Consider the following 23,308-nt stretch of genomic DNA (forward strand, 5'->3'; position numbering starts at 1 on the left):
TCGCAATATCAACTATCAGCATGACCAGGCAAAAAATTTCAATAACAAGTAGAAAAAATGAAAAGAGCACTTTCGTGGGCGACACGTCAAACAAATTGCTCTCTTAACGTCCAGAACAATCCATAAATCGCTTGTGAAATCAGAAAGCCCCAAGGCCCAGGCCCCCGAGAGTTACTCATTTGAACATACTGAATCATGGGAAACATGAGATCGTAAACACAATAGGTTCGCCAAAAACTGGTTGGGTTAATTCACTAAAAAAGCCGGCCCAAAATGTAGCGTAAAATGTATAGAAAGGTCACAGTGTTTGCCGCTGCAGCTCAAGAGAACCAGTTAGACGGCATTGGCCAAGTATGCGTCACATTCAAAAGGCAGGAACCCCAACCAGATGAAGAGCAGGGACTAAGAGATTCAGACCCCCAAAGAGAATTGATAGGGCGAAGAGCCCCACAGATCTCATACTCTCACTTCATCGGTTTATTCGCCGGTCTGCCATATAAACACACTCACAATGGATATATATTTTCTTGATTCCATTTGATGGTAATTCCTATTTTGTGTACAGCTGCGTTGGTCTTCGCTTCAGTCTTTCTTTGATCTCGGCTTTGAAAAGACAAGTAACTGTTTGCATATAGTCGATTGTATACTGAAACAAAAAGTTTGAAGTTGGAAGAAATATACTTAAAATTTCATTTCATTGATATACCTCAATTTTTTCTGTAACTCTTACCACTATTTCAATGTCATCAACATATAATTGCAACCCAATAATTTGAACATCAGTGTGTCCACGCTTCCATTTACATTATCTTTTCAATTAATGCTATAGATAACCCAAAGCAATTTAGCACTCCACTACCTATAAATGCAATAAATGTTAAAGCCGAATTTTTAATACACTCTCAAAAGATATACATATGTATGTAGTCAATATGCAAATCATTATGCAATACAAGTTTGCTCTCCTAAGAATAACTAGAAGAATTGTATGAATTGTGAATTACAATAATAAATATATATTATATTACTTATATTATATAATTTCCATCACCTCAACAATGAAGCGTATAAGTGAGCGGAAATTTTTGCACTAACAGTGCAAAGTTATCTTTAATTCCCCTAGGCTGCACCTAATATAATTATCTGATCAATTTGACACCACAAACTTATAACTTATAATGACTCATAACAGCTCACCTCTTCAATTCGGTACATTTCCTTTATGATAACATACTTATCGCGTACTAATACAAACTCAACCAGTATGCACCTAACATTATCATTTGCACCTATGTAGCTCCAAACACACGGAACTGTTCCGATTTTCACTTTACTTTAAGAAAAATGGTCTTGCAGATGGTATTGTCTTTTCAAAGGATTATTCTTAAGAGGGTAAATCACCGATCTTACTTGAATAAAATCCGCAAAACTGTCTTAAAAGCTAAAATCAGAACGACCTGATAATATGCACCCGAAATATGAAAAAAGATAAACAAACACAAACATCGATGGTTGTTTGTTTGCTTATTTTGCTATATAAGACCTGCCGTTTGCGGTTGTAGTCAGTTCTCGTTCTCCACTCCAGAGCTTAACAATACATCAGCATTTCCAGCATGGATTTCTACTATATGCCAGGTAGCGCTGGGTGCCGTACGGTCATCATGGTGGCCAAGGCCTTGGGTCTGGAGCTCAACAAGAAGCTGGTGAACACCATGGAGGGCGATCAGATGAAGCCGGAGTTCCTCAAGCTCAATCCCCAGCACACCATTCCCACATTGGTGGATAATGGATTCTCCATTTGGGAGTCCCGTGCCATCGCCGTGTATCTGGTGGAGAAGTACGGCAAGGACGACTCCCTCTTCCCCAAGGATCCCAAGAAGCAGGCCGTGGTCAACCAGCGCCTGTACTTCGACATGGGAACCCTGACCGACGCCTTCACCAAGTACTACTATCCCCTCTTCCGCACTGGAAAGTTGGGATCTGAGGAGGACTTGAAGAGGATCGAAACCGCCTTCGGATTCCTCGATACCTTCCTGGAGGGCCAGGAGTACGTCGCTGGCGACTCGCTCACCGTGGCCGACATTGCTATTCTGGCCAACGTCTCCACCTTTGAGGTTATCGAGTTCGACTTCAGCAAGTACTCCAATGTGGTCAGGTGGTACGCCAATGCCAAGAAGGTTACTCCCGGATGGGACGAGAACTGGGAGGGTCTGCTGCTCATGAAGGCTTTCTTCGAGTCCCGCATGGCTGCTGCCAAGTAATTTACTCTCAGAAAACCGATGGCTTTAATATGTAACTGAATAAAATAATAACAACTTATCGTACATAAGGGTGTTTGCTTACTGATTTATGGGAGTGTTGTTAAGTGAAAACAACATTTTCAAAATGGAAATGCTTTTTATTTTACTAATAGTTCCTTAAAATTGATTAAAACACATATTTTAGAATTCTATATATTCAGTTAAAAGTCTAATTTCAGCAGCAACTTACAAATGTCATTATCTATGAACTTGTGAACAGCAAATGCTGTTTAAGCAACAACAACTTTTATCAAGCTGTTGTTCTCTTACATTATTACAAATTGTATGCCACAATTTTATATTATTTAGTATACCCTTTTAGAGGGAGCACTGATTTTAGTTGGAATTTGTCATTACATATGAAAAAAGGAGAAATATTTGACCGCACTAAATTTAAATATTTCAAATTGTTAAAAATTGCTGCACTTAACTTTAAAATGTTTTGACATACATTGAATCTAAGATTTTGTTATTGGAGGGATACAACATTTTATTAAATAAACTTAACTTATATGCATTCTAATTAATTATTTAATTCTTCAAATTTTCATACTAACTTATACAAGAAGAATTAAATGTAAGGTGTCCAAAAATCAAATAGAAATTATCGTAAGATTAAAAAGATAATTTATCTTAAGCATCTAAGAATCAATTCATACTGTCATACTGCCCCATATCAGTCATATATGTATATATTAGGACTCGTAATGTTTTAAATTGTTAATTAGTTCCATTTCCCATGTTATATCCAACTAATCATACACTTTAATACCACTTATAGCCGAGTTACTTATACATTATGCACCTGAAATTATCATTAGCTTTTCCTTGATACCGCCTGTTAGTCATTATATGTAGGTACAATGTACCTGGTACATACGTATCCCTCAACCGAAAATAACCAGCACCCGAATTATGAAAAAGTTTGTTCTAACCATGACTGGCATATATGTCCAAAGCAAGACAAACAAATGGGCAGAGACAATTTCACAAGCATTTGGCTTTATAGGTAGGAAGCTTTGCAGGTGGTTTCCAGTTGTCGTTCTCCATTCCTGCGGATAGCACTACGAAAGCATTCTTCAACATGGACTTCTACTACATGCCAGGCAGCAGCGGATGCCGTACGATCATCATGGTGGCCAAGGCCCTTGGACTCGAACTGAACAAGAAGCTCCTGAATACCATGGAAGGTGAGCAGTTGAAGCCGGAGTTCGTGAAGCTGAATCCCCAGCACACGATCCCCACCCTGGTGGACAACGGGTTCTCCATTTGGGAGTCCCGTGCCATCGCCGTCTATCTGGTGGAGAAGTACGGCAAGGACGACTCCCTCTTCCCCAAGGATCCCAAGACACGGGCTGTGGTCAACCAGCGCCTGTACTTCGACATGGGAACTCTGTACGATAGCTTCGCCAAGTACTACTACCCCCTATTCCACACTGGAAAGCCCGGAACTGAGGAAGATCTGAAGAAAATCGAAACCTCCTTCGGGTTCCTCGACACTTTCCTGGAGGGCAGGGAGTATGTGGCCGGCGACCAGCTCACCGTGGCCGACATCGCCATCCTGGCCACAGTCTCCACCTTCGACATTGTTAAGTTCGACTTCAGCAAGTACGCCAATGTCACCAGGTGGTATGCCAATGCTAAGGAGGTGACTCCCGGATGGAACGAGAACTGGGAGGGTCTGCTGGCGATGAAGGCACTCCTTGAGGACCGTGAGGCGGCTGGAAAGTAATTGACTCTCAGATAATTTATTGTATTTATGTTACTTTTAAATCAAATAAAGGAAAATTAAGTGGTTGTTAAATTTTCAACAATTTTTTACAATGGTAGAAACTAAGCGGGGTTCTTAGATCATAGCTTCTGGAATCACCTACACTAAATGTCTCGTCTCTTTTGATTAATTGAAGAATAAGTAACATGGATTTTTAGTGTTTTCTTTTCTCATTTGATATTTTTTTATTTTATGAATTTTTAATATAGCCCCTGTATATGATTGCTCATATTACTGAAATATCTCAGTTTATTGTACATTTGTCAGCGTAATTAATTAAAATTAACCAAGTTGAAGTTTATTCTTCGTAAACAATTTAAAAAACAAAATAGAAACATACATATCTCCAAATATAATATAATGGTTTGTTAGGATCACAAGCACTTGAACTAATAAATCGCATTTTCAAGAGAATTTTTATTTTCCTGCTTGAATTGCAATCTTTAAGGGAACCAAATTTGTTTACTTAGTGGTATACATACAGAAATTCTAGTAGCTGATTTCGCAGAGAACACAAACTCGACGAAATTGATAAAATAATGAGTGCACGCATACAAATGTAGAATTCACTATTACGAATACAATCAATTAACACAGTATAGCCACATGGCAAACATTCTCTTTTCGCTATGCCACACATATGTATGAAAACAGCTATATAGGTAGAATCCAGTCGGGATCCCAGACAGTTCTCTTTTTCCTCTCGAACGGGCCGCACGAACGGATCGCTTTCTCCAGCATGGATCTATACTACCTGCCTCTGGTCAGCGCCTGCCGCACCGTTCTCATGGTGGCCAAGGCCCTGGGTCTCGATCTAAACAAGAAGCGGGTGAACACCCGGACGGGAGAGCAGCTGAATCCGGACTTCATCAAGATCAACCCCCAGCACACGATCCCCACCTTGGTGGACAACGGATTTACCCTCTGGGAGTCGCGTGCCATCGCCGTTTACCTGATCGAACAGTACGGAAAGGACGATTCGCTCTATCCCAAGGATGTTAAGAAGCAGGCGGTGATCAATCAACGCCTCTATTTCGACATGGGCTCCATGTATCCCTCGCTGGCCAACTACTATTACAAAGTGTTTTTCACCGGCCAGAATGGCACTGAAGAAGACTTCAAGAAGATCCAGGAGACCTTCGATTTTCTGAACACCTTCCTGGAGGGCCAAGAGTACGTAGCCGGTGACCAATACACCGTGGCCGATATCGCCATCCTCTCCAGCGTTTCTACATTCGATGTCCTCGATTTCGACATCAGCAAATATCCGAATGTGGCCAAGTGGTACGCCAAGGTCAAGGAGATTACTCCTGGCTGGGAGGAAAACTGGGAGGGCGCCCAGGATGTGAAGAAAATGGTGGATGATAAAAAGAAGGAAACCCAATAATCTCTCTTATAAAGTGTACAGTGTACACTTTTAAAATTTTAAATAAAAATAATTGTTGCTGATTAAAAATTTTTGTCAAATACTTTTAAACTTTGGGTGTTCAAAAATAATAGCTTGGCTAAGGAAAAGTGAATATAAACAAGGTAGGTAAGAAAATCTGATGAATAATCATGGAATATAAAGTAGATAAAGAAAATATAATACACAAATTATATTTTGTTGGGTCTATTTTATACTTCAATTCACCCTAAACTTAACATAGAAGGTTCAGTCCTCAAAAGTTTAGTAATGTTCCATTTCAAAAGGTATGAAAAAGTTAAATTTCTTTGCCCATATGCCAATAGTTGCTAACGCAAGCCAATGATAAGAGGTTATTGCAATCCAAGTGTTTATTTTTAGAGCTCCCTGATGCATATCATTAATAAAACAGAGTGACAAGCAATTTCAAAACACGTTGATGAAAATAAGTATAATCGGTTCGAGAGATATGAAATTTCGCTATATAAAAGAGAACCATTGCTGGTCCCAATCAGTTCCACGATTTCTCTCCAGCGAATAGAACACAGTAATCGCAATCCCAACATGGATTTCTACTACTCCCCTCGTGGCAGTGGATGTCGCACCGTTATCATGGTGGCCAAGGCCCTGGGCTTGGAGTTGAACAAGAAGCAGCTGCGCCTCACGGAGGGAGAGCACCTGAAGCCAGAGTTCCTCAAGCTCAATCCCCAGCACACCATTCCCACATTGGTGGACAATGGATTCTCCATTTGGGAGTCCCGCGCCATCGCTGTCTATCTGGTGGAGAAGTACGGCAAGGACGAGTCCCTCTTCCCCAAGGATCCCTAGAAACGTGCCTTGATCAACCAGCGCCTTTACTTCGACATGGGAACATTGCACGATTCCTTCATGAAATACTACTACCCCTTCATCCGAACTGGACATCTTGGAGCTGCCGAGAATTTTAAGAAGGTCGAAGCTGCCTTTGAGTTCCTAAACATTTTTCTGGAGGGACAGGACTATGTGGCTGGTGAACATTTCACAGTGGCCGATATTGCCATCCTCTCCAGCGTTTCCACTTTCGAAATAGTTGAGTTCGACATCAGCAAATATCCAAATGTGGCCAAGTGGTACGCCAATGCCAAGAAGGTTACTCCTGGATGGGACGAAAACTGGGAGGGCTTGCTGCAAATGAAATCGATGTATGAAGCTCAAAAGTCCTCTGCAAAGTAAAAATGTGTTAATATTTTAATTTATTTATAACCAAGATCTTAATAAAGTTTTCAACGAAAAATATATTTTTGTTAAAATATTAAATATCTATAACATAACGGCAATGTTTTCGACTTTTTACTCTTCCTGGTTGAGAGAGAAATCAAAGTACTTCATCTATAAACTACCTTGCAATAGGGGAAAGTTTATTTAATAAACAACAACAATTGGTATTTGATAAGACTCTGTATTTATTGTTTAGATTCTGTTCTTACCTCCAGCGGACAATACAGAAAACTTACGGCAGTGGATGTCGCATTGTTCTTATGGTGGTAGAGGCTGTTAAAACTCAGATTAATATGCAACATTTGAATTCCTCAGAGCACCTTAGGTCGGGGCTTCCAAAACTGAACCCTAAACTTTTACAACACTGCAGCGTACGGAAAACATGTTATTTTCAGATTTTCTCTATTTCGACTTATATTATAAAAATCCATGAAATGTGGTAGAGACGAATCTCATAATCCCAAAGATTCCAAGAAACGATCCGTTATTAATTTAATAACCCTCTATAATTATATTATCCAATTTTATGTGGAAATAAAAATCGAAACGTAAAAAAACAATCCCAAGAGCTCAAGCCTGTTTGTGTACAATTCAGAAACAATTGCTTGGAAAATTTCAAAAAACTTTTAATGATTTAATTCCCTAGGGCTCAAACGGTTTGTTCTTAAAGCTACTTTTTTTTGGCGTATAAACCGGTTTTGTTTACATTTGTTGTTTGCCATTTGGGGATCAAAACAAACAAGAAAGGAAGTTAACTACGGCATGCCGATGATTTTATACCCTTGCAGTTATAATTATGATATTCCCAATAGTATAAGATAATATTTCAAAAAAGAACGAAGCTTTAATTTGTTTCATATTATTTTCCCACCAAATTTCCAATCATTCCTATGGCAGCTGTATGATATAGTCGCCCGATTTTGATAAAATTAATTAATTATTAATTATTATTAAATTAATTGGAAACGTCTCCTTCACTGCGTTGCAAACTTCTGTCTAAAATAATACCGTCTGCAAGGGTATTAAAACAATTTTAAATGAATATTTAATCAAATTTACACTTGACGATTTTGTTCACGATTGGCCACAGTGAAGATAAGCGGATAGAGAGTGGGTAATTTCGCAACAACATTCAATAACCTGAATGTGTAAGGTTTAGAGCCCAGTAAAGAAGCGTCGAGCAAACTATTATAATCAGTGGGAGCGATATATGTAATTTCACAACCGTGTTGCTATAAAGAGCGGAACGCGTTTACTGTCGCAATCAGTTCTGGTCTCGCTCTCCAGCGAACAACACAAAATTACCCAAAATGGATTTCTACTACTCGCCCCGTGGAAGCGGATGCCGTACAGTGATCATGGTGGCCAAGGCCTTAGGCTTGGAGCTTAACAAAAAGCTAGTGAGCCCCATGGATGGGGACCATTTAAAACCGGAGTTCGTGAAGCTGAACCCCCAGCACACCATCCCCACTCTGGTGGACAACGGACTCTCCATTTGGGAGTCCCGAGCCATTGCCGTGTATCTGATTGAGCAATACGGCAAGGACGATTCTCTCTTCCCCAAGGATCCCAAGAAGCAGGCTCTAATCAACCAGCGCCTTAACTTTGATTTGGGAACTCTTTACGATAGCTTCGCCAATTACTACTACCCCCTTGTCCGCACTGGCAAGCCCGGATCTGCCGAGGACTTCAAAAAGATCGAGACGTCCTTCGGGTACCTGAATATCTTCCTCGAGGGCCAAGACTACGTGGCTGGCGACCACCTAACCGTGGCCGATATTGCCATCCTGTCCACCGTTTCCACCTTCGATATCTTAGATTTCGACCTCAGCAAGTACCCTAATGTGGCCAGATGGTACGCCAATGCCAAGAAGGTGACTCCCGGATGGGACGAGAACTGGAGTGGCCTTTTGCAACTGAAGGCAGTCTTTGAGGCCCGAAAGGCGGCAGCCAAGTAACAGATATATACTTAAATAATTATACCCGTTACTCGTAGAGTAAAAGGGTATACTAGATTCGTCGGAAAGTATGTAACAGGCAGAAAGAAGCGTTTCCGACCCCATAAAGTATATATATTCTTGATCAGGATCACTAGCCGAGTCGATCTAGCCATGTCCGTCTGTCCGGATGAACGCTGAGATCTCGGCGTGCAGATTCCTGAGCTTCTTACGCAGCGAAAGTTTGTTTCCGCAGAGTGCCACGCCCACTCTAACGCCCACAAACCGCCCAAAACAGTGGCTCCTACAGTTTTGATGCTAGAATAAAAATTTTAACTGAAATGTATTGTTCTTATCAATACCTATCGATTGACCCAAAAAAAAGTTTGCCACGCTCACTTTATCGCCCACAAACCGCCCCAAACTTCAAAAAATCGTAAATATGAACGTGGATATCTCAGAAACTATCAAAGATAGAGAATTGGGATCTCAGATTTAAATTCCGTAGCCTTGTACGCGAATATGCCACGCCCACTCTAACGCCCACAAGCCGCCTAAACCTGTGGCGCCCACAATTTTTATGCTGGATAAAAAATTTTAACTGAAATGTATTGGTCTCGTCAATACCTAATATCAAAAAAAAATTTGCCACGTCCACTCTAACGCCCATAACGCTTAAATCTGTCTACCGCCGGTAGGTGGCGCATTCCAATCACGCTTTGCTGCTTGCATATCTCCATTTCCCTTTGGTCCCTTTAGCTGAGTAACGGGTATCTGATAGTCGAGGTACTCGACTATAGCGTTCTTCCTTGTTTTATTTATTTTTATTTAAAGAAATTTTAATAAACATAAAATAAGTTTTCAAAAACAACAAAACGATTTAAACTTTGTTTGTTGCCTAAGTTTTACCTTTCAAGATCTTTAAAGTCTTGGAAAGTTGGTCACCATAGTCCGATTTAATAAGTTATATTTTGACCGAAAAATATATATAATCTTTAATTATAATTTTCCTTATAGAATTACTTCATCTATATAATTTACTCTCTAGGTTTTCTTAAAACTGGTAACGGTCTTCGCCAATTGAATATTAGTGCGACATACAAACATAACATCTAATTTTAAGAGAAACGCTAGTTTAAAAGCAACATATAAAGAAGTATTGCTTAAGATGAACCCTATTAATAGTATCGTTGTTCAATAATTGCAAACTACTTCTGTGTTTTACATATGTATTTAGAAGCAACTATAACACTATCTTCTCACTATTTCAAGTAATAACTAAGTTCACAATCGCGAAAAACAAACTAAAAATAAAGACAGATAATGCTAACTCTCTTAAAGGTATATAATTTAGTTTCCTAGCTCTTCTCCATCAGTTCTCGTTCTTCTCTCTAAGAGGTAATACCAAACACGCTTCGTTCTCAACATGGATTGTTATTACATGCCCCGGTAGTAGTTTTCGCACAGTTCTTATGGTTCCCAAGGCAATTGGGATCGAATTAAATAAGAAGCTTTTGAATACCTCAAAGGGTAAAGTGAGGGTGAGCCAGAGTTTTAAAGACTCAATCCCCAGCACAAAACCCCAACCCTTGTGGATAATGGATATGTAGTTAGGAAGTCCCTTTCCATCGCCGTCTATCTAGTAGAAAAGTATATCTTCGGTATATTTTGCATTTAACAATATAAATATACAAATCGCAAAAATTACTTATTTCCTAAGCAAACGAAATACACAAGTTCGACATATATACATACACAGATAATTATAATCGGCAGGTAGACAACTTCATAACAAGTTTTCTATATAAGGGGGAAATTTGGCTATTGCCAAATCAGTTTGTTTTCTCAATTTTAGCGGGTGAGACGGAACTATAGCTCTTCTCAAAATGGATCTTTATAATATGTCTGGGTCTCCGAGCACGCGGGCCGTCATAATGACCGCCAAAGCTGTGGGAGTCGAACTTAACTCGATACAAGTCAACACCTTTGTGGGGGAGCAATTGAAGCCGGAATTTGTGAAGATAAACCCGCAGCACACCATTCCCACCCTGGTGGACAATGGATTCGTCATCTGGGAGACCCGAGCAATAGTGGTTTACCTAGTGGAGCAGTACGGAAAGGATGATTCTTTATACCCCAAGGATCCCCAGAAGCAAGCTCTGATCAACCAGCTATTGTACTTCGATATGGGCACCCTCTACGAGGCCATTGCCAAGTACTTCTTTCCACTGCTCCGCACTGGCAAGCCGGGAACTCAGGAGAATTTTGAGAAGCTTATTGCTGCCTTTAATCTCCTCAACACCTTTCTGGAGGGCAGGGATTACGTTGCCGGAAGTCAGTTGTCCGTGGCCGACATCGTTATTTTGGCCACCGTTTCCACAACCGAAATGGTTGAATTTGATTTGGAGCAATTTCCGAACGTGGTCAGGTGGTACAAGAATGCCCAAAAAGTTACCCCTGGTTGGGACGAAAACGTAGAAAGAATTCAAAATGCCAAAAAATTCTTGGCCGAAAACTTAATAGAGAAATTGTAAATGTTTAAATTTAATAAATATTTGTATCTATTTATAGGAACTTTCTAATTCTTTTACAAATAAAAAACAAATGGATTTTGAATCCGAAAATATATTTTCTTTATAATTAACCGGGATTAATTGAGTACCGGAACCGCGAGCACCCGTGCTGTCCAGATGACTGCGAAGGCTGTGGGAGTCCAACTGAACTCCAAGTTCAGCAACACCCAGGCGGGAGACCAACTGAAGCCAGAGTTTGTGAAAATCAATCCCCAGCACACGATTCTCACCCTGGTGGACAATGGATTCGTCATCTGGGAGTCCCGGGCCATCGCCATCTACTTGGTGGAAAAGTACGGGAAGGCCGACAACCTCCTGCCGAAGGATCCCAAGACACGGGCCGTCGTCAACCAGCGCCTCTTCTTCGACATAGGACCTCTCTACGACGCCATTTCCAGCTACTACTTCCCGCTCTTCCGCACCGGCAAGCTATGAGATCAGGAGGCCTTGGATAAGGTAAACGCCGCCTTTGAGTTCCTCAACATCTTCCTGGAGGGACAGGAGTACCTGGGTGGCAGTCAACTGACAGTGGCTGACATCGTCATCCTGGCCAGTATGTCCACCATCGAAATGGCCCCGTTTGACCTGAAAAAATTCCCCAACTTAGAGAGGTGGTACAAGAAAGCCCAGAAGGTTACTCCTGGCTGGGAGGAGAAAACCTGCAGAGTATTAAGCAGCTGCAGAAGTTGGCAGAACAAAAGTTGGCTGAAAAAAAGTAAATGACAAGAATATTTTTGGTGATTAGCTGAAAATGCATATTATTGCATCATTGTTAAATTACATGATTAGATTTTATTCCCTTTAAATAAAATATCAAATAAATAAAGGTTATATGTATAAATATATTCAAATCAAATTTGAAGAGATAAGTTGCGTTTGCCAAAAAGTAGATGCTTCTGGAAATAATCGGCAAAATGATAAAGGCATTCGGTAATCGTTATCAAACATTTTTATTTTGTTTTAAGACCAAGGCCATGATAAATTGTATTCTTTTCTTAATCTATACTTGCACTTAGTAAAACAAATAGTCTACGGTTTCCAACTTTCTTAAAGTATGAGTAAATGTATACATTCTTTTTGGGTTTAAGATGACACTGGAGTTTTTAAACCCTTAATAAGTATGTGAGTCATATAAATATTGATTAATAATTTCCTTAAGCTTTCCTACTTAGTTATGTATTTCATATACGTTTCCACCTCACTTAGTCACAGGTGGTTGCTCTTAACTATACGAAACTCATAAAAAGTGTGTTCTAACAATGACAAACACTATTCCTATTATCTTAGGTTTGGCCGATAACACATTTGCAATTTTGCTATATAAACAGGTATTCCAGATAGAGTTAAATCAGTTTAGTATTTTCACTCGAGCACCTCACTCGCTGCAAACGCAATGCCCAACATGGATCTCTACAACATGCCCATGGCTCCGTCCAGTCGTGCGATTCAGATGATTGCCAAGGCCTTGGGTCTTGAGCTGAACTCCAAGTTCATCAACACAATGGAGGGAGACCAACTGAAACCGGAGTTTGTGAAAATCAACCCACAGCACACCATTCCCACACTGGTGGACAATGGATTCGCCATCTGGGAGTCCCGTGCCATCGCCGTCTACCTAGTGGAGAAATACGGCAAGACCGATTCGCCCCTCTACCCCAAGGATCCCCAGAAGCGGGCTCTGATCAACCAGAGACTCTACTTTGACATGGGCACTCTCTTCGACGCCGTAGCCAAATACTTCTTCCCCCTCTTCCGCACCGGCCAACTGGGAGATCAGGAGGCCCTGGACAAGGTCAACACCGCCTTCGGATTCCTCAACACCTTCCTGGAGGGTCAGGATTTCCTGGCCGGCAGCCAACTGACCGTCGCGGACATCGTCATCCTGGCCACCGTCTCCACTGTCACAATGTTTTCGTTTGACTTGCAGAAGTTCCCGAATGTAGATAGGTGGTACCAGAATGCCTCGAAGGTTACTCCTGGATGGGAGGAAAACCTGGAGACCCTTGAGCAGGCGAAGAAGTTCCTAGAGGAAAAAATCGCTGAGAAGAAGTAAATGGTAAAAGTAAAAAAAATTATTAATAAAATTGATTGAAACCTAATACATATGTATCTGTTTTATATTATATTATATTAATTACAATTTGAACAGAGTAACGGGTATCTGATAGTCGAGACACTCGACTATAGCGGCTCTTCTGGCTAACAATTATAATTGTAGATTATTGTAGGTGATGAATATCTTATCAATACGATTATGTGTAGAAAAAATTAACAAAAATCAATTAAATGCTAAATTTTTGAAACCACTTCAATTTAAGAACTGTTTGGGTCCTAGATAAAAATAAAACTCATAAGCATCTGATAAGCCCAACAAACATTAGTCTACTACTGAAAGATTAATACCCAAAGGAAGTGCGTTACTATGATTTATATAACACAATTACACTATTAAACAAAAAATCTGGAATATATAAATTGGGTCATTCAGATCATGCCTACAGACTTCTTCCATCTCGTCCAAAGCTCCTATTTATCCTTTTAAAAATAATATATTATTATAATGTATTTTCATGTATAGGATCGTATGTACTTTTATTTATAATTTTTTGTAGAGAAAATATCTACCATTTAGAGACTTACAATGGTGTTAAGATTTTAAAAACATTAGTTAGCGATCAGAGCTTTCCAGGGTTTTTAACATTATAATATGTGTACACTACCATTTACTATTTATTATTTCATTTGACATTTATTTGACATTTACGCAAGTTTAAGCTAAAAGTTTCGGTATCGAAAAAATCTGAGTAATAAAAAAAAAATTGATATTTTTATTTGATTCGTTTATTTGAGCATAAGTGCAATGCATCAACTTGTAATCACCATACGTTCTAGCTCACTTTGGCACGGCTGATTTGTGTTAATGTTACCGAACGAAAAACAATGAAAGTGAGATCTAAGAATCACAGACGTTATTTGAAAATTATCATCCCCGAACATCCGTTTAGTCCAGATGACTGCGAACCAGAGGCTCTAATTTGACATGGGCACCCTCTACGGGTCCTCAGCTTGGAGATCAGGAATCCTTGGTCATGGCTAACTCCGCCCTTGGAAATCTAAACACCTTCCTTCCAGGATTTCGTGGCCGGCAGCCAACTGACCGTGGCTGACATTACCATCCTGTCTACCATATTCACAATCGAAATCGTTCCGTTCGACCTCGAGAAGTTCCCAAATATAGTGAGGTGGTATAAGAATGCCGAAAGTTACGTTAAGTTGGAACGAAAACGTGGACAGTCTGAAGCAAGCGAAGAAGTTCCTGGAGGAAAAGTTGGCCGAATAGAAGGAATCTGAATACCCAATGCGGATTAATGGATGCATATTGGATATTTGGTCTATCATGCTGACTTAAGGTTACGCTTTTTCGTGCTGATTTGGGATTTCGAAATTATTTTAATTTTTCCTGAGTGTTATATATTCCTTATCATTAAGAATTTGTTGCGGGGAATGTTTGATAATTGCTCGAAATATTTTATAGTCGCAAATCAACGCAATACAGTTCTTGATAAGAATGAATCAATACTTTCTGTTCAAGGACAGGGAAGCCATGATAATGTTAAGTCATATTCGACAAACAATTGTATTCCAAAAGATTGATCTTATCGTACGGCTAGCTTTAAAAAAAAAAGTTTCATGAGAAATTGCAAGGGGAGTGGCCAACCACTTTGTAACTTTTTTCTATACATTGACTTTTCCTTCTGATGACATTCTATTTGCTCTAACGACCTACCATTATTTTGTAATTACTATTTTAACGTATACAATCAAAAGAAATGACATTTTTAAGTAAATTTAAATTGGTGGCCGTAACTTTAGCACGCATGTCCGCCTAAAGGTATATGTGTGTTCATTACCCGACCATTAGCTAAACACTTTTAATTACAATGAATCGTTATCACCGATAAGGCTGCCACTCGGGAAAGTGGCACGACTCTGGATGCCTATATATGGATATCGATTTGATTTCGGGCGTCATTTGCTGTGGCTATAAAAGCCATTGTAAATATTCCGCGGCGGTTAGTTGTGGCTAACAATTGCGCAGGACTTTCACCATGGACTTTTACTATCATCCTTGCTCGGCTCCTTGCCGCTCCGTAATAATGACAGCCAAGGCCCTTGGACTTGAGCTGAATATGAAACTATTGAAGGTCATGGACGGGGAGCAACTGAAGCCGGAGTTCGTGGAGCTCAATCCCCAGCACACCATTCCAACGCTGGTGGACAACGGGTTCCCCATCTGGGAGTCCCGTGCCATTTTGATTTACTTGGTGGAGAAGTACGGCCAGGATGACTCACTGTATCCAAGTGATCCCGAGAAGAAGGCCGTGGTCAATCAGCGGCTCTACTTCGACATGGGCACCCTGTTCCAGAGTTTCATCCAAGCCATCTATCCCCAGATTAGAAACAAACAGCCAGCCGATCCAGAGGCCATGCAGAAAGTGGACAGCGCCTTTGGGCACCTGGACACCTTCCTGGAGGACCAGGATTATGTGGCTGGCGACTGCCTAACCGTGGCTGACATAGCCCTGTTGGCCTCGGTCTCGACCTTCGAGGTAGTCGACTTCGACATTGGCCAATATCCGAACGTGGCCAGGTGGTACGAGAATGCCAAGGAAGTAACCCCCGGATGGGAGGAGAACTTGGAGGGTGTCCAGATGATCAAGAAGTTCGTCGAGGACAACAGCCAGAAAGATTGATTTGATTTGAAAAACGAAAACGATACCTCAGCACATAGTTGCCTTATACAGTTATATTGTAATAACACATATATAATAATTGTTTATGAGAAATGAGATATAATTTTAAGGATAAGTACGCCTTGACATACTCAAATATATAATTACTCAAAAAATAAAACCGCAAAAATGTTTTTTAAGAAGTTGCCATATATGGTGGCGTTTATTATCTTGTTCATTTCCTTATCAACCCATGATTTATTTATATTTTTGGACTTCTTACTTGGCAGTTGATAATTCTAAATTTAGTATGAAAGCGGGTGTACAAATTCGTTTTTTATTTTCTGATTTAAAAAATCACATATTTATTATTTTTTTGGGAAAACAATAACACAGTTATTATGTCGGTATTTACTTTATCACCATCGTAATATGTATGTTACAAAATGACCTCGCAGCATTGAGTCGCGATCTCTTTGTACGGCCAATCTCCAAAATAATGCATGGAGCACGTTAATCAGCCTTTAGAAATATTTAAGATTCCAAACTCTGACATGGTTCATAAATGTGAGATTGTGTTAATGTTAGCTTTGTAAATTTCCCAAGCGCTTCACGACAATTTCCAATTGCAATTGCACCACTGCAGTTGAGTGCACGCGATGATTTTACTTATATACTTACATATAAATCCACTTGGGCCCCCCTCTCCATCAGGAAAATACGAATGGAGTGGGCCATTGACCGGTCGACTGTTAGAACAATCGCGGGCTTAGTTAGCTAACAAACGTGCTTCTTGTGGCATTGAGCGAGTACAAATTACAAATGCAATTGCCCACATATTTTACATTGACCTGTGTGCGCCATAAAAACCGCCAGAGGGTTGACACAGAAGTTCTGGAACTAATATACAGCTAAAAATACATCAATATAAGGTGAAGTAAAAAATGAGCAAGGATTTATTCATCTTATGATTGTCATGAAAACAAATTCTATTTATAATTATATTTCTGAATAATAGTATCCAAAAATGTAAGAGCAATATAAAGTTGACTGATAATTAATACCAGTGGTCGCCAGCATTAATGATACGATGGAGCTTTGTTTTTGTGAGTGATTTGCTCATGTTGGTGAGTATTCTATAGTGAGTATGCTGGCAGAGCGCCGGCAGAGAGGCGGCAGCGTAATCTCTGTTTTTGCTGGCGATCACTCACTTATAAGATAACAAAATCCATTATAAAATGGTTATTTGGGATCTTAAATTAGCAAGTGTTATTTTACTAATAAATCCCAACTCAATCCAATAACCCCTTGTGACAGACAAAAGTGAAATCGTTTTTATAGCGTCATTAAAAGTATATTTTGCATTCCACCTAATTTACGAGCCAGCACTAAACCTAATACCCATTGGTCAACTCGGTTATCGCCCCCGAGGCCTCCGCCAATTTCTGCAGCTGTTGGTACTTCTGGATGGCGTTGCGCACGAATTCCGTTGCCCGACGCACCCGCTCCGGGGTCATCTCCTCGGCCAGCATGCGACCCACATCCTGGGCTCCACCTGTGCGCAGGATATTGACAGCTCGGGCGGGTATTTCGCAGATCGGGGTGACCCTGCAGAGGGCACTTGTGATGGCGCCGCCGAAGAGGATGATCCCCACGGCGGACAGAATCACGGCGGCGATGCGGAGGAGCGTGGACATCAGGACCGTGGGCACCAGATTGGAGACGAGGGCCAGCAGGGGATTCGAGGAGGTCGGCTGAGGAGCAGGTGCCGCCACAGTGGTGCTGTCCGATTGCCCAACGGCATTGGTGGGCATCAGGAAGCCCTCGTAGCCCGTCTGCACCACAATGGGACCAGGATACGGATAAATGCCAGGTGCTGATCCTCCAACGGGAGTCGGATATGAGTAGGGAGCAAAGGCGGCTCCGTACTGATTCACATATTGCTGGAAGGCCTCGGGAGTGATCGAGTAAACGGTGGTGGGATCAATGCTGCTTTCGCTGGCCACATTGTCAGGCTGTGGAAATAAAAATTACATTTTTTGGTTATTTAACTTGCTTGAACGCGTTCAAAAAAACTAGGAAATTACTATATCATAGATTCTAAAATGTATTAATTACAAATATCTATTTTCCGCTTTCCCATTTATGACGTATTCTTGAAAAACTAACAAAACTATAAGTATTCAACAATTGATTGATGTTAATAATCTTCTAGGATAAAGAGCTAAGATCGCAATCAATACAATAAATTGTAAGTCATAAATAAGGTTTTGTTGATCTTCATATCATTAATGTTACGCAAAAAAAGGCTACTTTACTAATTAATCCGAAATATATATGAAGTTACATATTTCTTAATATTTTGGAATGTTAATCATTATTGTGGATATTACTTACCACGGCTGCCTCCGAGTTTTCTGTAGATGCGGGGATAGTTTCATTGCGTATTGTGGGGGCTGCAACCTGGGGGGCAGTTACAGTCTCGCCACTACCCTCGACCAGGTTTTCCGCCTCATCTATGGTATTCGGCGTGACCGCCGCAGGAGCTGCATCCAGGGCTGGAACGCAGAGCGATCCCCGTATCGTGAGCACCAGGACCAACAGCAAGTGGGTTCTGCACTTTTTCAGGAGCATCTTCTTGGCTTGATCTTGAAATAAAAACTGATCCTGGCTAGGACGCGATCGGTTCTTATATAGCCTCGCTGGGTTCGGCCATTTTGATGCCTCATTTTACAATAAATCTGTCAATTCTATGGAATACCAGAGGTCCCTTTTTCCTAATCCTTCGCACAAAGCATTTTTCCCTACCTTACCTGCCAGGGAAAATTACACAGGTAGAAGATGCCGTGGGACCTCGTCACCTGGAACTTAAATGTCCTGGCTAATTACCACTGTACCGGACCAGCCATGTCCTTGAGAGGTCCTTAGAAATGTCAGGCACGCGATGAAGTCGTGACTGTCGAAAAATGTTTGATGCAAACACGTCGAGTTTCAAGTGATGCCAATCAAAGCTCCCCTCAACCAACTTTATCAGGTCCTTTGAATTGGAAAATCTGTTGGCAATCAATAAATAAGGGTAAGGGAAAGCAAGCATAGCTAGGGATATTATGTAGACGTTTCATTTTAGACACGAATGAAAGCATTTTGGCCGAGTTTTCGGGACCGCCCACCTATGCTGGCCCACCTCCTTGGTCGAACAGGTGAACACTCGGGCGCTCCGTCGTCCCTGGCAACGTTCGTTATGAAAACTAAACGAAAACAAATGCCCCCAAAAGACAGCAGCGACAACACAGCGCTGGCGAGACAACATGCTCTGAAAATTGGAAAAGTCAGACAGCGGATACATCCGTGGACAGCGACGTCGGCAAGTTGGGACAGCCGAGGCAGATTCCCTCGCCGGATAGGATCCCACGCATTGGAGCGCCCAGCATCAGTGCTAGTCCCTCCGGGAGTCCTTTATTAGTCCTCGACTGACACGTCTCGGAATAGGAATAGGAATAGGAACCTGAATCTGAATCGAAGTCGGCGACACTCGACGGCATACTGGGGAACTGCATAGACATCGACTCGGTGGCCGTGGTGCAGCACAAGCTGGTGCACAGAATTGTGTGAGTAGGAGTAGTAGTTACGGTCTGGTCTGGTTCGATCCGGTCTAGTCCAACGCCTTATGTGCATATTCCATAATGAATAAATAAGTGAGTGCAATTAAGTGCGGGCCACCGCACAGCGATTACCATTTCGAGATAGGAATGCCCCAGGGAAAGTGTTTCGAGGGCTCGCATTCCCTGTGTGGTTTACCCAAAGCTAATAAATATGTCTGTTTATTTTAGATAAAACAAAAATATACTGGCTTAGTATAACATAAATTTTACACGATCTATAGAATTTTACATGAATTTTAAAGAAGTCGTTGCATACTTTTAGGCTGTCGTGTTTTCAAACAAAACACTTTCGAATTGAAAACCTCCAGAATATTATTTATTTTTAAAACCATTTAAGTCCTAACTTGAGACCCACAAGTAATAAACTCTTTTACTAAATATTGCAAAATAATTTAGTTACTTATTGTGAGCTCAATGGAAATAACCTAAGGAATTTAAAAGCCATATTTAACTTTGTCAACCCAAGTTTTGCAAAGTCTTGAGACTATCGCAAAGAACAATTGTCAATAATTAACTATATGTAGACGAATAAAATCGATGAATTGATTATTTCGAGTTGACCAGCAAGTTTTTTGGGCCTGCGTGTGCCAAAGTGCCCGTTTGATGTTGGCCAACTTGGCATTCTAGTTCCGGCCAATGAGCGACACGAAGCGTATTGTAACCGAATTCGTTTATTGCCTGCTCCTCAGAGGTGGCAAGATGTCGCCCCCCGTGCTGTACTACCTGCCGCCCAGTCCGCCCTGCCGCAGCATCCTGCTCCTGGCCAAGATGCTCGACCTGGACTTCGAGCTGAAGATCGTCAACATCCTGGAGGGGGAGCAGCTGAAGCCGGACTTCGTGGCCATGAACCCGCAGCACTGTGTGCCGACCATGAACGACGAGGGACTGGTGTTGTGGGAGAGGTGAGTCAGTCAGTTAATTAGCCCATCCTGACCCAAATCTGATATTCCTACCTTGCAGTCGGGCCATTCTGTCGTACCTCGTGGCAGCCTACGGAAAGAGTGACGAACTATACCCCACGGACATAAGGGTGAGGGCCTTGGTGGACCAACGTCTCCACTTCGATCTGGGCACCCTCTATATGCGACTCACTGAATACTATGTGAGTGCACTGTGGCCTTAAAAAAATTGGGCTTACTAAGACATAATGGTTCTTTAAGGCAGTGGGTATCGTCTAGTTGCTAACAAGTATTTTAAATCGTAGGTCGGCACGCAATACAAAGATATTGTAACTTTTATTCGTGTGTGTGTCGACCGCTGTTCTACACTGTTTGTGTTGCGGCAGAAAACGAGCAAAGTCCGTTTAATGGGAAGCTGCCAACCGCTGATTTAAATCAATTTAAAGGGCTAAAATATTTATATCCCTTTAGATTCAAATCCCATCTTTGTATAGTTTTATTATATTGCTTAATTTATTGATTAATTTACAATTGTTTTCAATAAATTAGAAAGTAAATTATATTATTAGACAGCAATATAAGCTTATATTTAGTTTATATACAAAGTTTAAGATATTAGGGAATGAACAAGAATAATGCTATTTTATAACCTTTTATAAACCTTTTATTACCTATTTTATAAAACTTTCTTCTCACTATATCTTTTTTGTTTCCAGTTCCCCACAATGTTTATTGGAGCCCCCTTGGACGAGGGAAAGCGGGCCAAACTGGCGGAGGCTGTGGGCTGGTTCAACAGGATCTTGGAGGGCAGACAGTTTGCCGCCGCCGAGCACTTTACCATCGCTGATCTAACGCTTTTGGTGACCGTTTCCCAGTTGGAGGCCTTCGAGTTCGAACTGCGACCCTATAAACATATCCGCCAGTGGCTCGATCGCTGCAAAGAGCACATGGCACCGTTTGACTACGAGGAGTTGAATGCCAGCAAGGCCAATTTACTGGCCGACATGTTTAAGGCCAAGATGAACCAATCTGCAGGCGCATAGGAATGTCTTGAGAAGAGTTAACCAGTAGTAAAATGTATTTATAATCTATCAGCTGTGTAAGTGTTGTATTTAATAAATGTGTTGTTCTGTAAAATTGATACTCCGGCTCTATGAATAATTTCTAAAGTTAAAAAGTAATGGTAATAAAATGATTTTAACAGTTTTATTCAGAAGTAATATGTTAAATTATTTACTTTAATACAATAAATATTACTTTATTTACAAACTTTTAAACTGGCTTTCAACACAACAAGATCTTAAGGGTTTTTTTGGGAAACCAGTTACCAATTTTGTTGGTTCGAACCAAATCTATATTTTTCGGCCTTCCTCCCTTTTTCGTTTTGACACAACTAATAAGTATCCTTCAACTGGGACGAAACGATATGTCAAATGTAATTTTCATCTGAATTGGCAGTTAACTTAATTGAGTTTCAGTCTCCGAAGTGTGACAATCTAGATGAATTGACTGGTTCAAGGGGGGCGGAGATAAGCTGTTGTTAACTGGCGCCCACTCGCTCACAAAAAGACGACATGACACACATTTTAAAAATACCGCCACCCAAAAACAGTATCCAAAGGATGCTGTGCCGAATGGCTCCAGGCAAATGTACAGTATTACCGTGTGTTTGGTGGTCAAATCAAAGGGGAGGGTGGAAGAGGGAGTGGGAGTGAGGTGGGGCGGCAAACTAGCGGATGCTGATGGCGGCACCTGTAAAACCTCAACTCAAATTTAATGGCCCGACAGCCCAGCAGGGCAGAGAAGCACAGTGCTATGAGAGGAGCGGGCTATTTTTATACCGGACATCGTAAGCCCGCAGCTAGACGGCAGGATAATGGAATCCGAATCCGTCAGCACAGTCTCACTTTGGCCGCTGACAATGGCGGCCGCAACTTGGGTTCTGGGATTGGGATTAGCCGTGGCTCTGGCGGTGGCCACCGGAAATGGTCAGCAGCAGCAGCAGCATCAAGTGGCCAACAGCAAGCAGTTGCACCTATGGCTTGGTAGGTTGACATTTAAACATCATCATTATAAATATATATATAAATATAAATATTAAAATTATAAAAATATTACTTTAATATTTTGAATTAGAGCATAAAAAAATGTTCTATAATATAACAATATACAATTTTTAGATTCATAAGGAAAGTTTGAACTAGACACTATTATCATCATCAAAAAATGTATCGTTATTTACATTAACGTATAAAGCAATAATGAACTATTTTGTAGCTCAGCATAAAGTAATCATCTCTAAATAATTTGAACTTTATATTCCCATTTGTCAATTTCTTTTATATTTTAAATGGCTTTATTAAATTATAAGAAAATTATATATTCTTAATTTCAAATACTTCATTAAGTATTTTTCTTTACTGTACTTTCCATTGCCATTTTACAATTTTGTTAATTTGCAGAATATATATCTAATACATTTCTTCACAAATTTTACTTTTCACGTATTCTTTTACGTCTTATTATTTTTTTAAGCAAAAATCACATTGTATGTACCTCTGATTTATATCCCCTACAGATTGCTCCTGCCTTCACTTCACCGAGCGGAATGCCACCCAGTGGGGCAGGTTGGCCATTAATGGCAGCCAGGCGTTGGGCGCCAAGAACAACTGCCTGATGGTCTTCATCGGCGGAATGGACGACGAGCTGGTGGCCTTTCAGCTCGAGCAGTTGCAGCTGCGCCCCGGGTGAGTGACCATACTTCCGGCAAA

General features: G+C 40.8%; 8 protein-coding genes and 1 pseudogene across 12 annotated transcripts in view; 8 read left to right on the top strand and 1 right to left on the bottom strand.

Annotated features, from left to right (window-relative positions):
- The first annotated feature begins 624 nt into the window (after positions 1 to 624).
- LOC119559770 (glutathione S-transferase D2) lies at positions 625 to 4,111 on the top strand. Of its 3 annotated transcripts, none has more exons than XM_037872845.1 (2): positions 625 to 1,392; positions 1,604 to 2,324. In XM_037872845.1, the coding sequence occupies exon 2, from the start codon at positions 1,614 to 1,616 to the stop codon at positions 2,259 to 2,261; it is 648 nt and encodes a 215-aa protein (XP_037728773.1). In that variant the 5' UTR covers positions 625 to 1,392; positions 1,604 to 1,613; the 3' UTR covers positions 2,262 to 2,324. The 3 variants fall into 3 exon arrangements, with proteins under 3 accessions (XP_037728773.1, XP_037728774.1, XP_037728775.1); XM_037872846.1 differs by having other exon boundaries at positions 1,613 to 2,324; XM_037872847.1 differs by lacking the exon at positions 625 to 1,392 and adding an exon at positions 3,363 to 4,111 and having other exon boundaries at positions 1,407 to 2,236.
- Positions 4,112 to 4,760: 649 nt separating this feature from the next.
- On the top strand, positions 4,761 to 6,703 carry LOC119559771 (glutathione S-transferase D4-like). Its single transcript, XM_037872848.1, is given in 2 exon segments — positions 4,761 to 5,425; positions 6,023 to 6,703. Coding segments are annotated over 2 exon segments (1,281 nt in total). The 5' UTR covers positions 4,761 to 4,810; the 3' UTR covers positions 6,689 to 6,703.
- Positions 6,704 to 7,990: 1,287 nt separating this feature from the next.
- LOC119559968 (glutathione S-transferase D6-like) lies at positions 7,991 to 11,219 on the top strand. Its single transcript, XM_037873204.1, has 2 exons — positions 7,991 to 8,671; positions 10,540 to 11,219. Exons 1-2 carry the CDS (start codon positions 8,044 to 8,046, stop codon positions 11,202 to 11,204), a joined length of 1,293 nt encoding a protein of 430 aa, XP_037729132.1. The 5' UTR covers positions 7,991 to 8,043; the 3' UTR covers positions 11,205 to 11,219.
- LOC119560220 lies at positions 11,205 to 11,962 on the top strand (annotated as a pseudogene).
- Positions 11,963 to 12,605: 643 nt separating this feature from the next.
- LOC119559967 (glutathione S-transferase D7) lies at positions 12,606 to 13,342 on the top strand. The gene has a single exon (XM_037873203.1). The coding sequence runs from the start codon at positions 12,637 to 12,639 to the stop codon at positions 13,294 to 13,296; it is 660 nt and encodes a 219-aa protein (XP_037729131.1). The 5' UTR covers positions 12,606 to 12,636; the 3' UTR covers positions 13,297 to 13,342.
- Positions 13,343 to 15,343: 2,001 nt separating this feature from the next.
- Positions 15,344 to 16,037, top strand: LOC119560574 (glutathione S-transferase 1-1). The gene has a single exon (XM_037874095.1). The coding sequence runs from the start codon at positions 15,353 to 15,355 to the stop codon at positions 15,995 to 15,997; it is 645 nt and encodes a 214-aa protein (XP_037730023.1). The 5' UTR covers positions 15,344 to 15,352; the 3' UTR covers positions 15,998 to 16,037.
- Positions 16,038 to 17,308: 1,271 nt separating this feature from the next.
- Positions 17,309 to 19,509, bottom strand: LOC119560572. 2 transcript variants are annotated; one of them, XM_037874091.1, is made up of 3 exons: positions 18,790 to 19,509; positions 18,374 to 18,726; positions 17,309 to 17,991 (listed from the first exon to the last, which is right to left on the bottom strand). In XM_037874091.1, exons 2-3 carry the CDS (start codon positions 18,608 to 18,610, stop codon positions 17,371 to 17,373), a joined length of 858 nt encoding a protein of 285 aa, XP_037730019.1. In that variant the 5' UTR covers positions 18,611 to 18,726; positions 18,790 to 19,509; the 3' UTR covers positions 17,309 to 17,370. The 2 variants fall into 2 exon arrangements, with proteins under 2 accessions (XP_037730019.1, XP_037730018.1); XM_037874090.1 differs by having other exon boundaries at positions 18,374 to 19,029; positions 19,147 to 19,508.
- A 1-nt stretch (position 19,510) lies between these two features.
- On the top strand, positions 19,511 to 21,676 carry LOC119560573 (glutathione S-transferase D7). 2 transcript variants are annotated; one of them, XM_037874093.1, is made up of 4 exons: positions 19,511 to 19,582; positions 20,328 to 20,540; positions 20,599 to 20,740; positions 21,254 to 21,676. In XM_037874093.1, the coding sequence occupies exons 2-4, from the start codon at positions 20,338 to 20,340 to the stop codon at positions 21,578 to 21,580; spliced, it is 672 nt and encodes a 223-aa protein (XP_037730021.1). In that variant the 5' UTR covers positions 19,511 to 19,582; positions 20,328 to 20,337; the 3' UTR covers positions 21,581 to 21,676. The 2 variants fall into 2 exon arrangements, with proteins under 2 accessions (XP_037730021.1, XP_037730020.1); XM_037874092.1 differs by lacking the exon at positions 19,511 to 19,582 and having other exon boundaries at positions 20,275 to 20,540.
- Positions 21,677 to 22,440: 764 nt separating this feature from the next.
- Positions 22,441 to 23,308, top strand: part of LOC119561051 (suppressor of lurcher protein 1) — a 52,064-nt gene continuing 51,196 nt past the window's right edge. The window contains exons 1-2 of the mRNA XM_037874883.1: positions 22,441 to 22,582; positions 23,116 to 23,284. Coding sequence (XP_037730811.1) covers positions 22,459 to 22,582; positions 23,116 to 23,284 — 293 coding nt within the window. The 5' untranslated portion in view covers positions 22,441 to 22,458. The remainder of the gene's footprint in view (positions 22,583 to 23,115; positions 23,285 to 23,308) is intronic.

The sequence above is a fragment of the Drosophila subpulchrella genome, unplaced genomic scaffold, assembly GCF_014743375.2.
Source record: "Drosophila subpulchrella strain 33 F10 #4 breed RU33 unplaced genomic scaffold, RU_Dsub_v1.1 Primary Assembly Seq354, whole genome shotgun sequence".
NCBI lineage: Eukaryota > Metazoa > Arthropoda > Insecta > Diptera > Drosophilidae > Drosophila > Drosophila subpulchrella.

What these genes read in the sequence shown, in the direction of transcription:
- LOC119559967 (XM_037873203.1), top strand. Translation starts at nt 12,637, where the DNA reads ATGCCCAACATGGATCTCTACAACATGCCCATGGCTCCGTCCAGTCGT.
- LOC119560573 (XM_037874092.1), top strand. Translation starts at nt 20,275, where the DNA reads ATGAGCGACACGAAGCGTATTGTAACCGAATTCGTTTATTGCCTGCTC. An exon ending in GGACTGGTGTTGTGGGAGAG is followed by an intron (nt 20,541 to 20,598) that starts GTGAGTCAGTCA and finishes CCTACCTTGCAG; the next exon opens with TCGGGCCATTCTGTCGTACC. An exon ending in TGCGACTCACTGAATACTAT is followed by an intron (nt 20,741 to 21,253) that starts GTGAGTGCACTG and finishes TTTTGTTTCCAG; the next exon opens with TTCCCCACAATGTTTATTGG.
- LOC119559770 (XM_037872847.1), top strand. Translation starts at nt 1,614, where the DNA reads ATGGATTTCTACTATATGCCAGGTAGCGCTGGGTGCCGTACGGTCATC. An exon ending in CTCATGAAGGCTTTCTTCGA is followed by an intron (nt 2,237 to 3,362) that starts GTCCCGCATGGC and finishes TCCTGCGGATAG; the next exon opens with CACTACGAAAGCATTCTTCA.
- LOC119559968 (XM_037873204.1), top strand. Translation starts at nt 8,044, where the DNA reads ATGGATTTCTACTACTCGCCCCGTGGAAGCGGATGCCGTACAGTGATC. An exon ending in GAAGGCAGTCTTTGAGGCCC is followed by an intron (nt 8,672 to 10,539) that starts GAAAGGCGGCAG and finishes GGTGAGACGGAA; the next exon opens with CTATAGCTCTTCTCAAAATG.
- LOC119560574 (XM_037874095.1), top strand. Translation starts at nt 15,353, where the DNA reads ATGGACTTTTACTATCATCCTTGCTCGGCTCCTTGCCGCTCCGTAATA.
- LOC119560572 (XM_037874091.1), bottom strand. Translation starts at nt 18,610, where the DNA reads ATGCTCCTGAAAAAGTGCAGAACCCACTTGCTGTTGGTCCTGGTGCTC. An exon ending in AAAACTCGGAGGCAGCCGTG is followed by an intron (nt 17,992 to 18,373) that starts GTAAGTAATATC and finishes TTATTTCCACAG; the next exon opens with CCTGACAATGTGGCCAGCGA.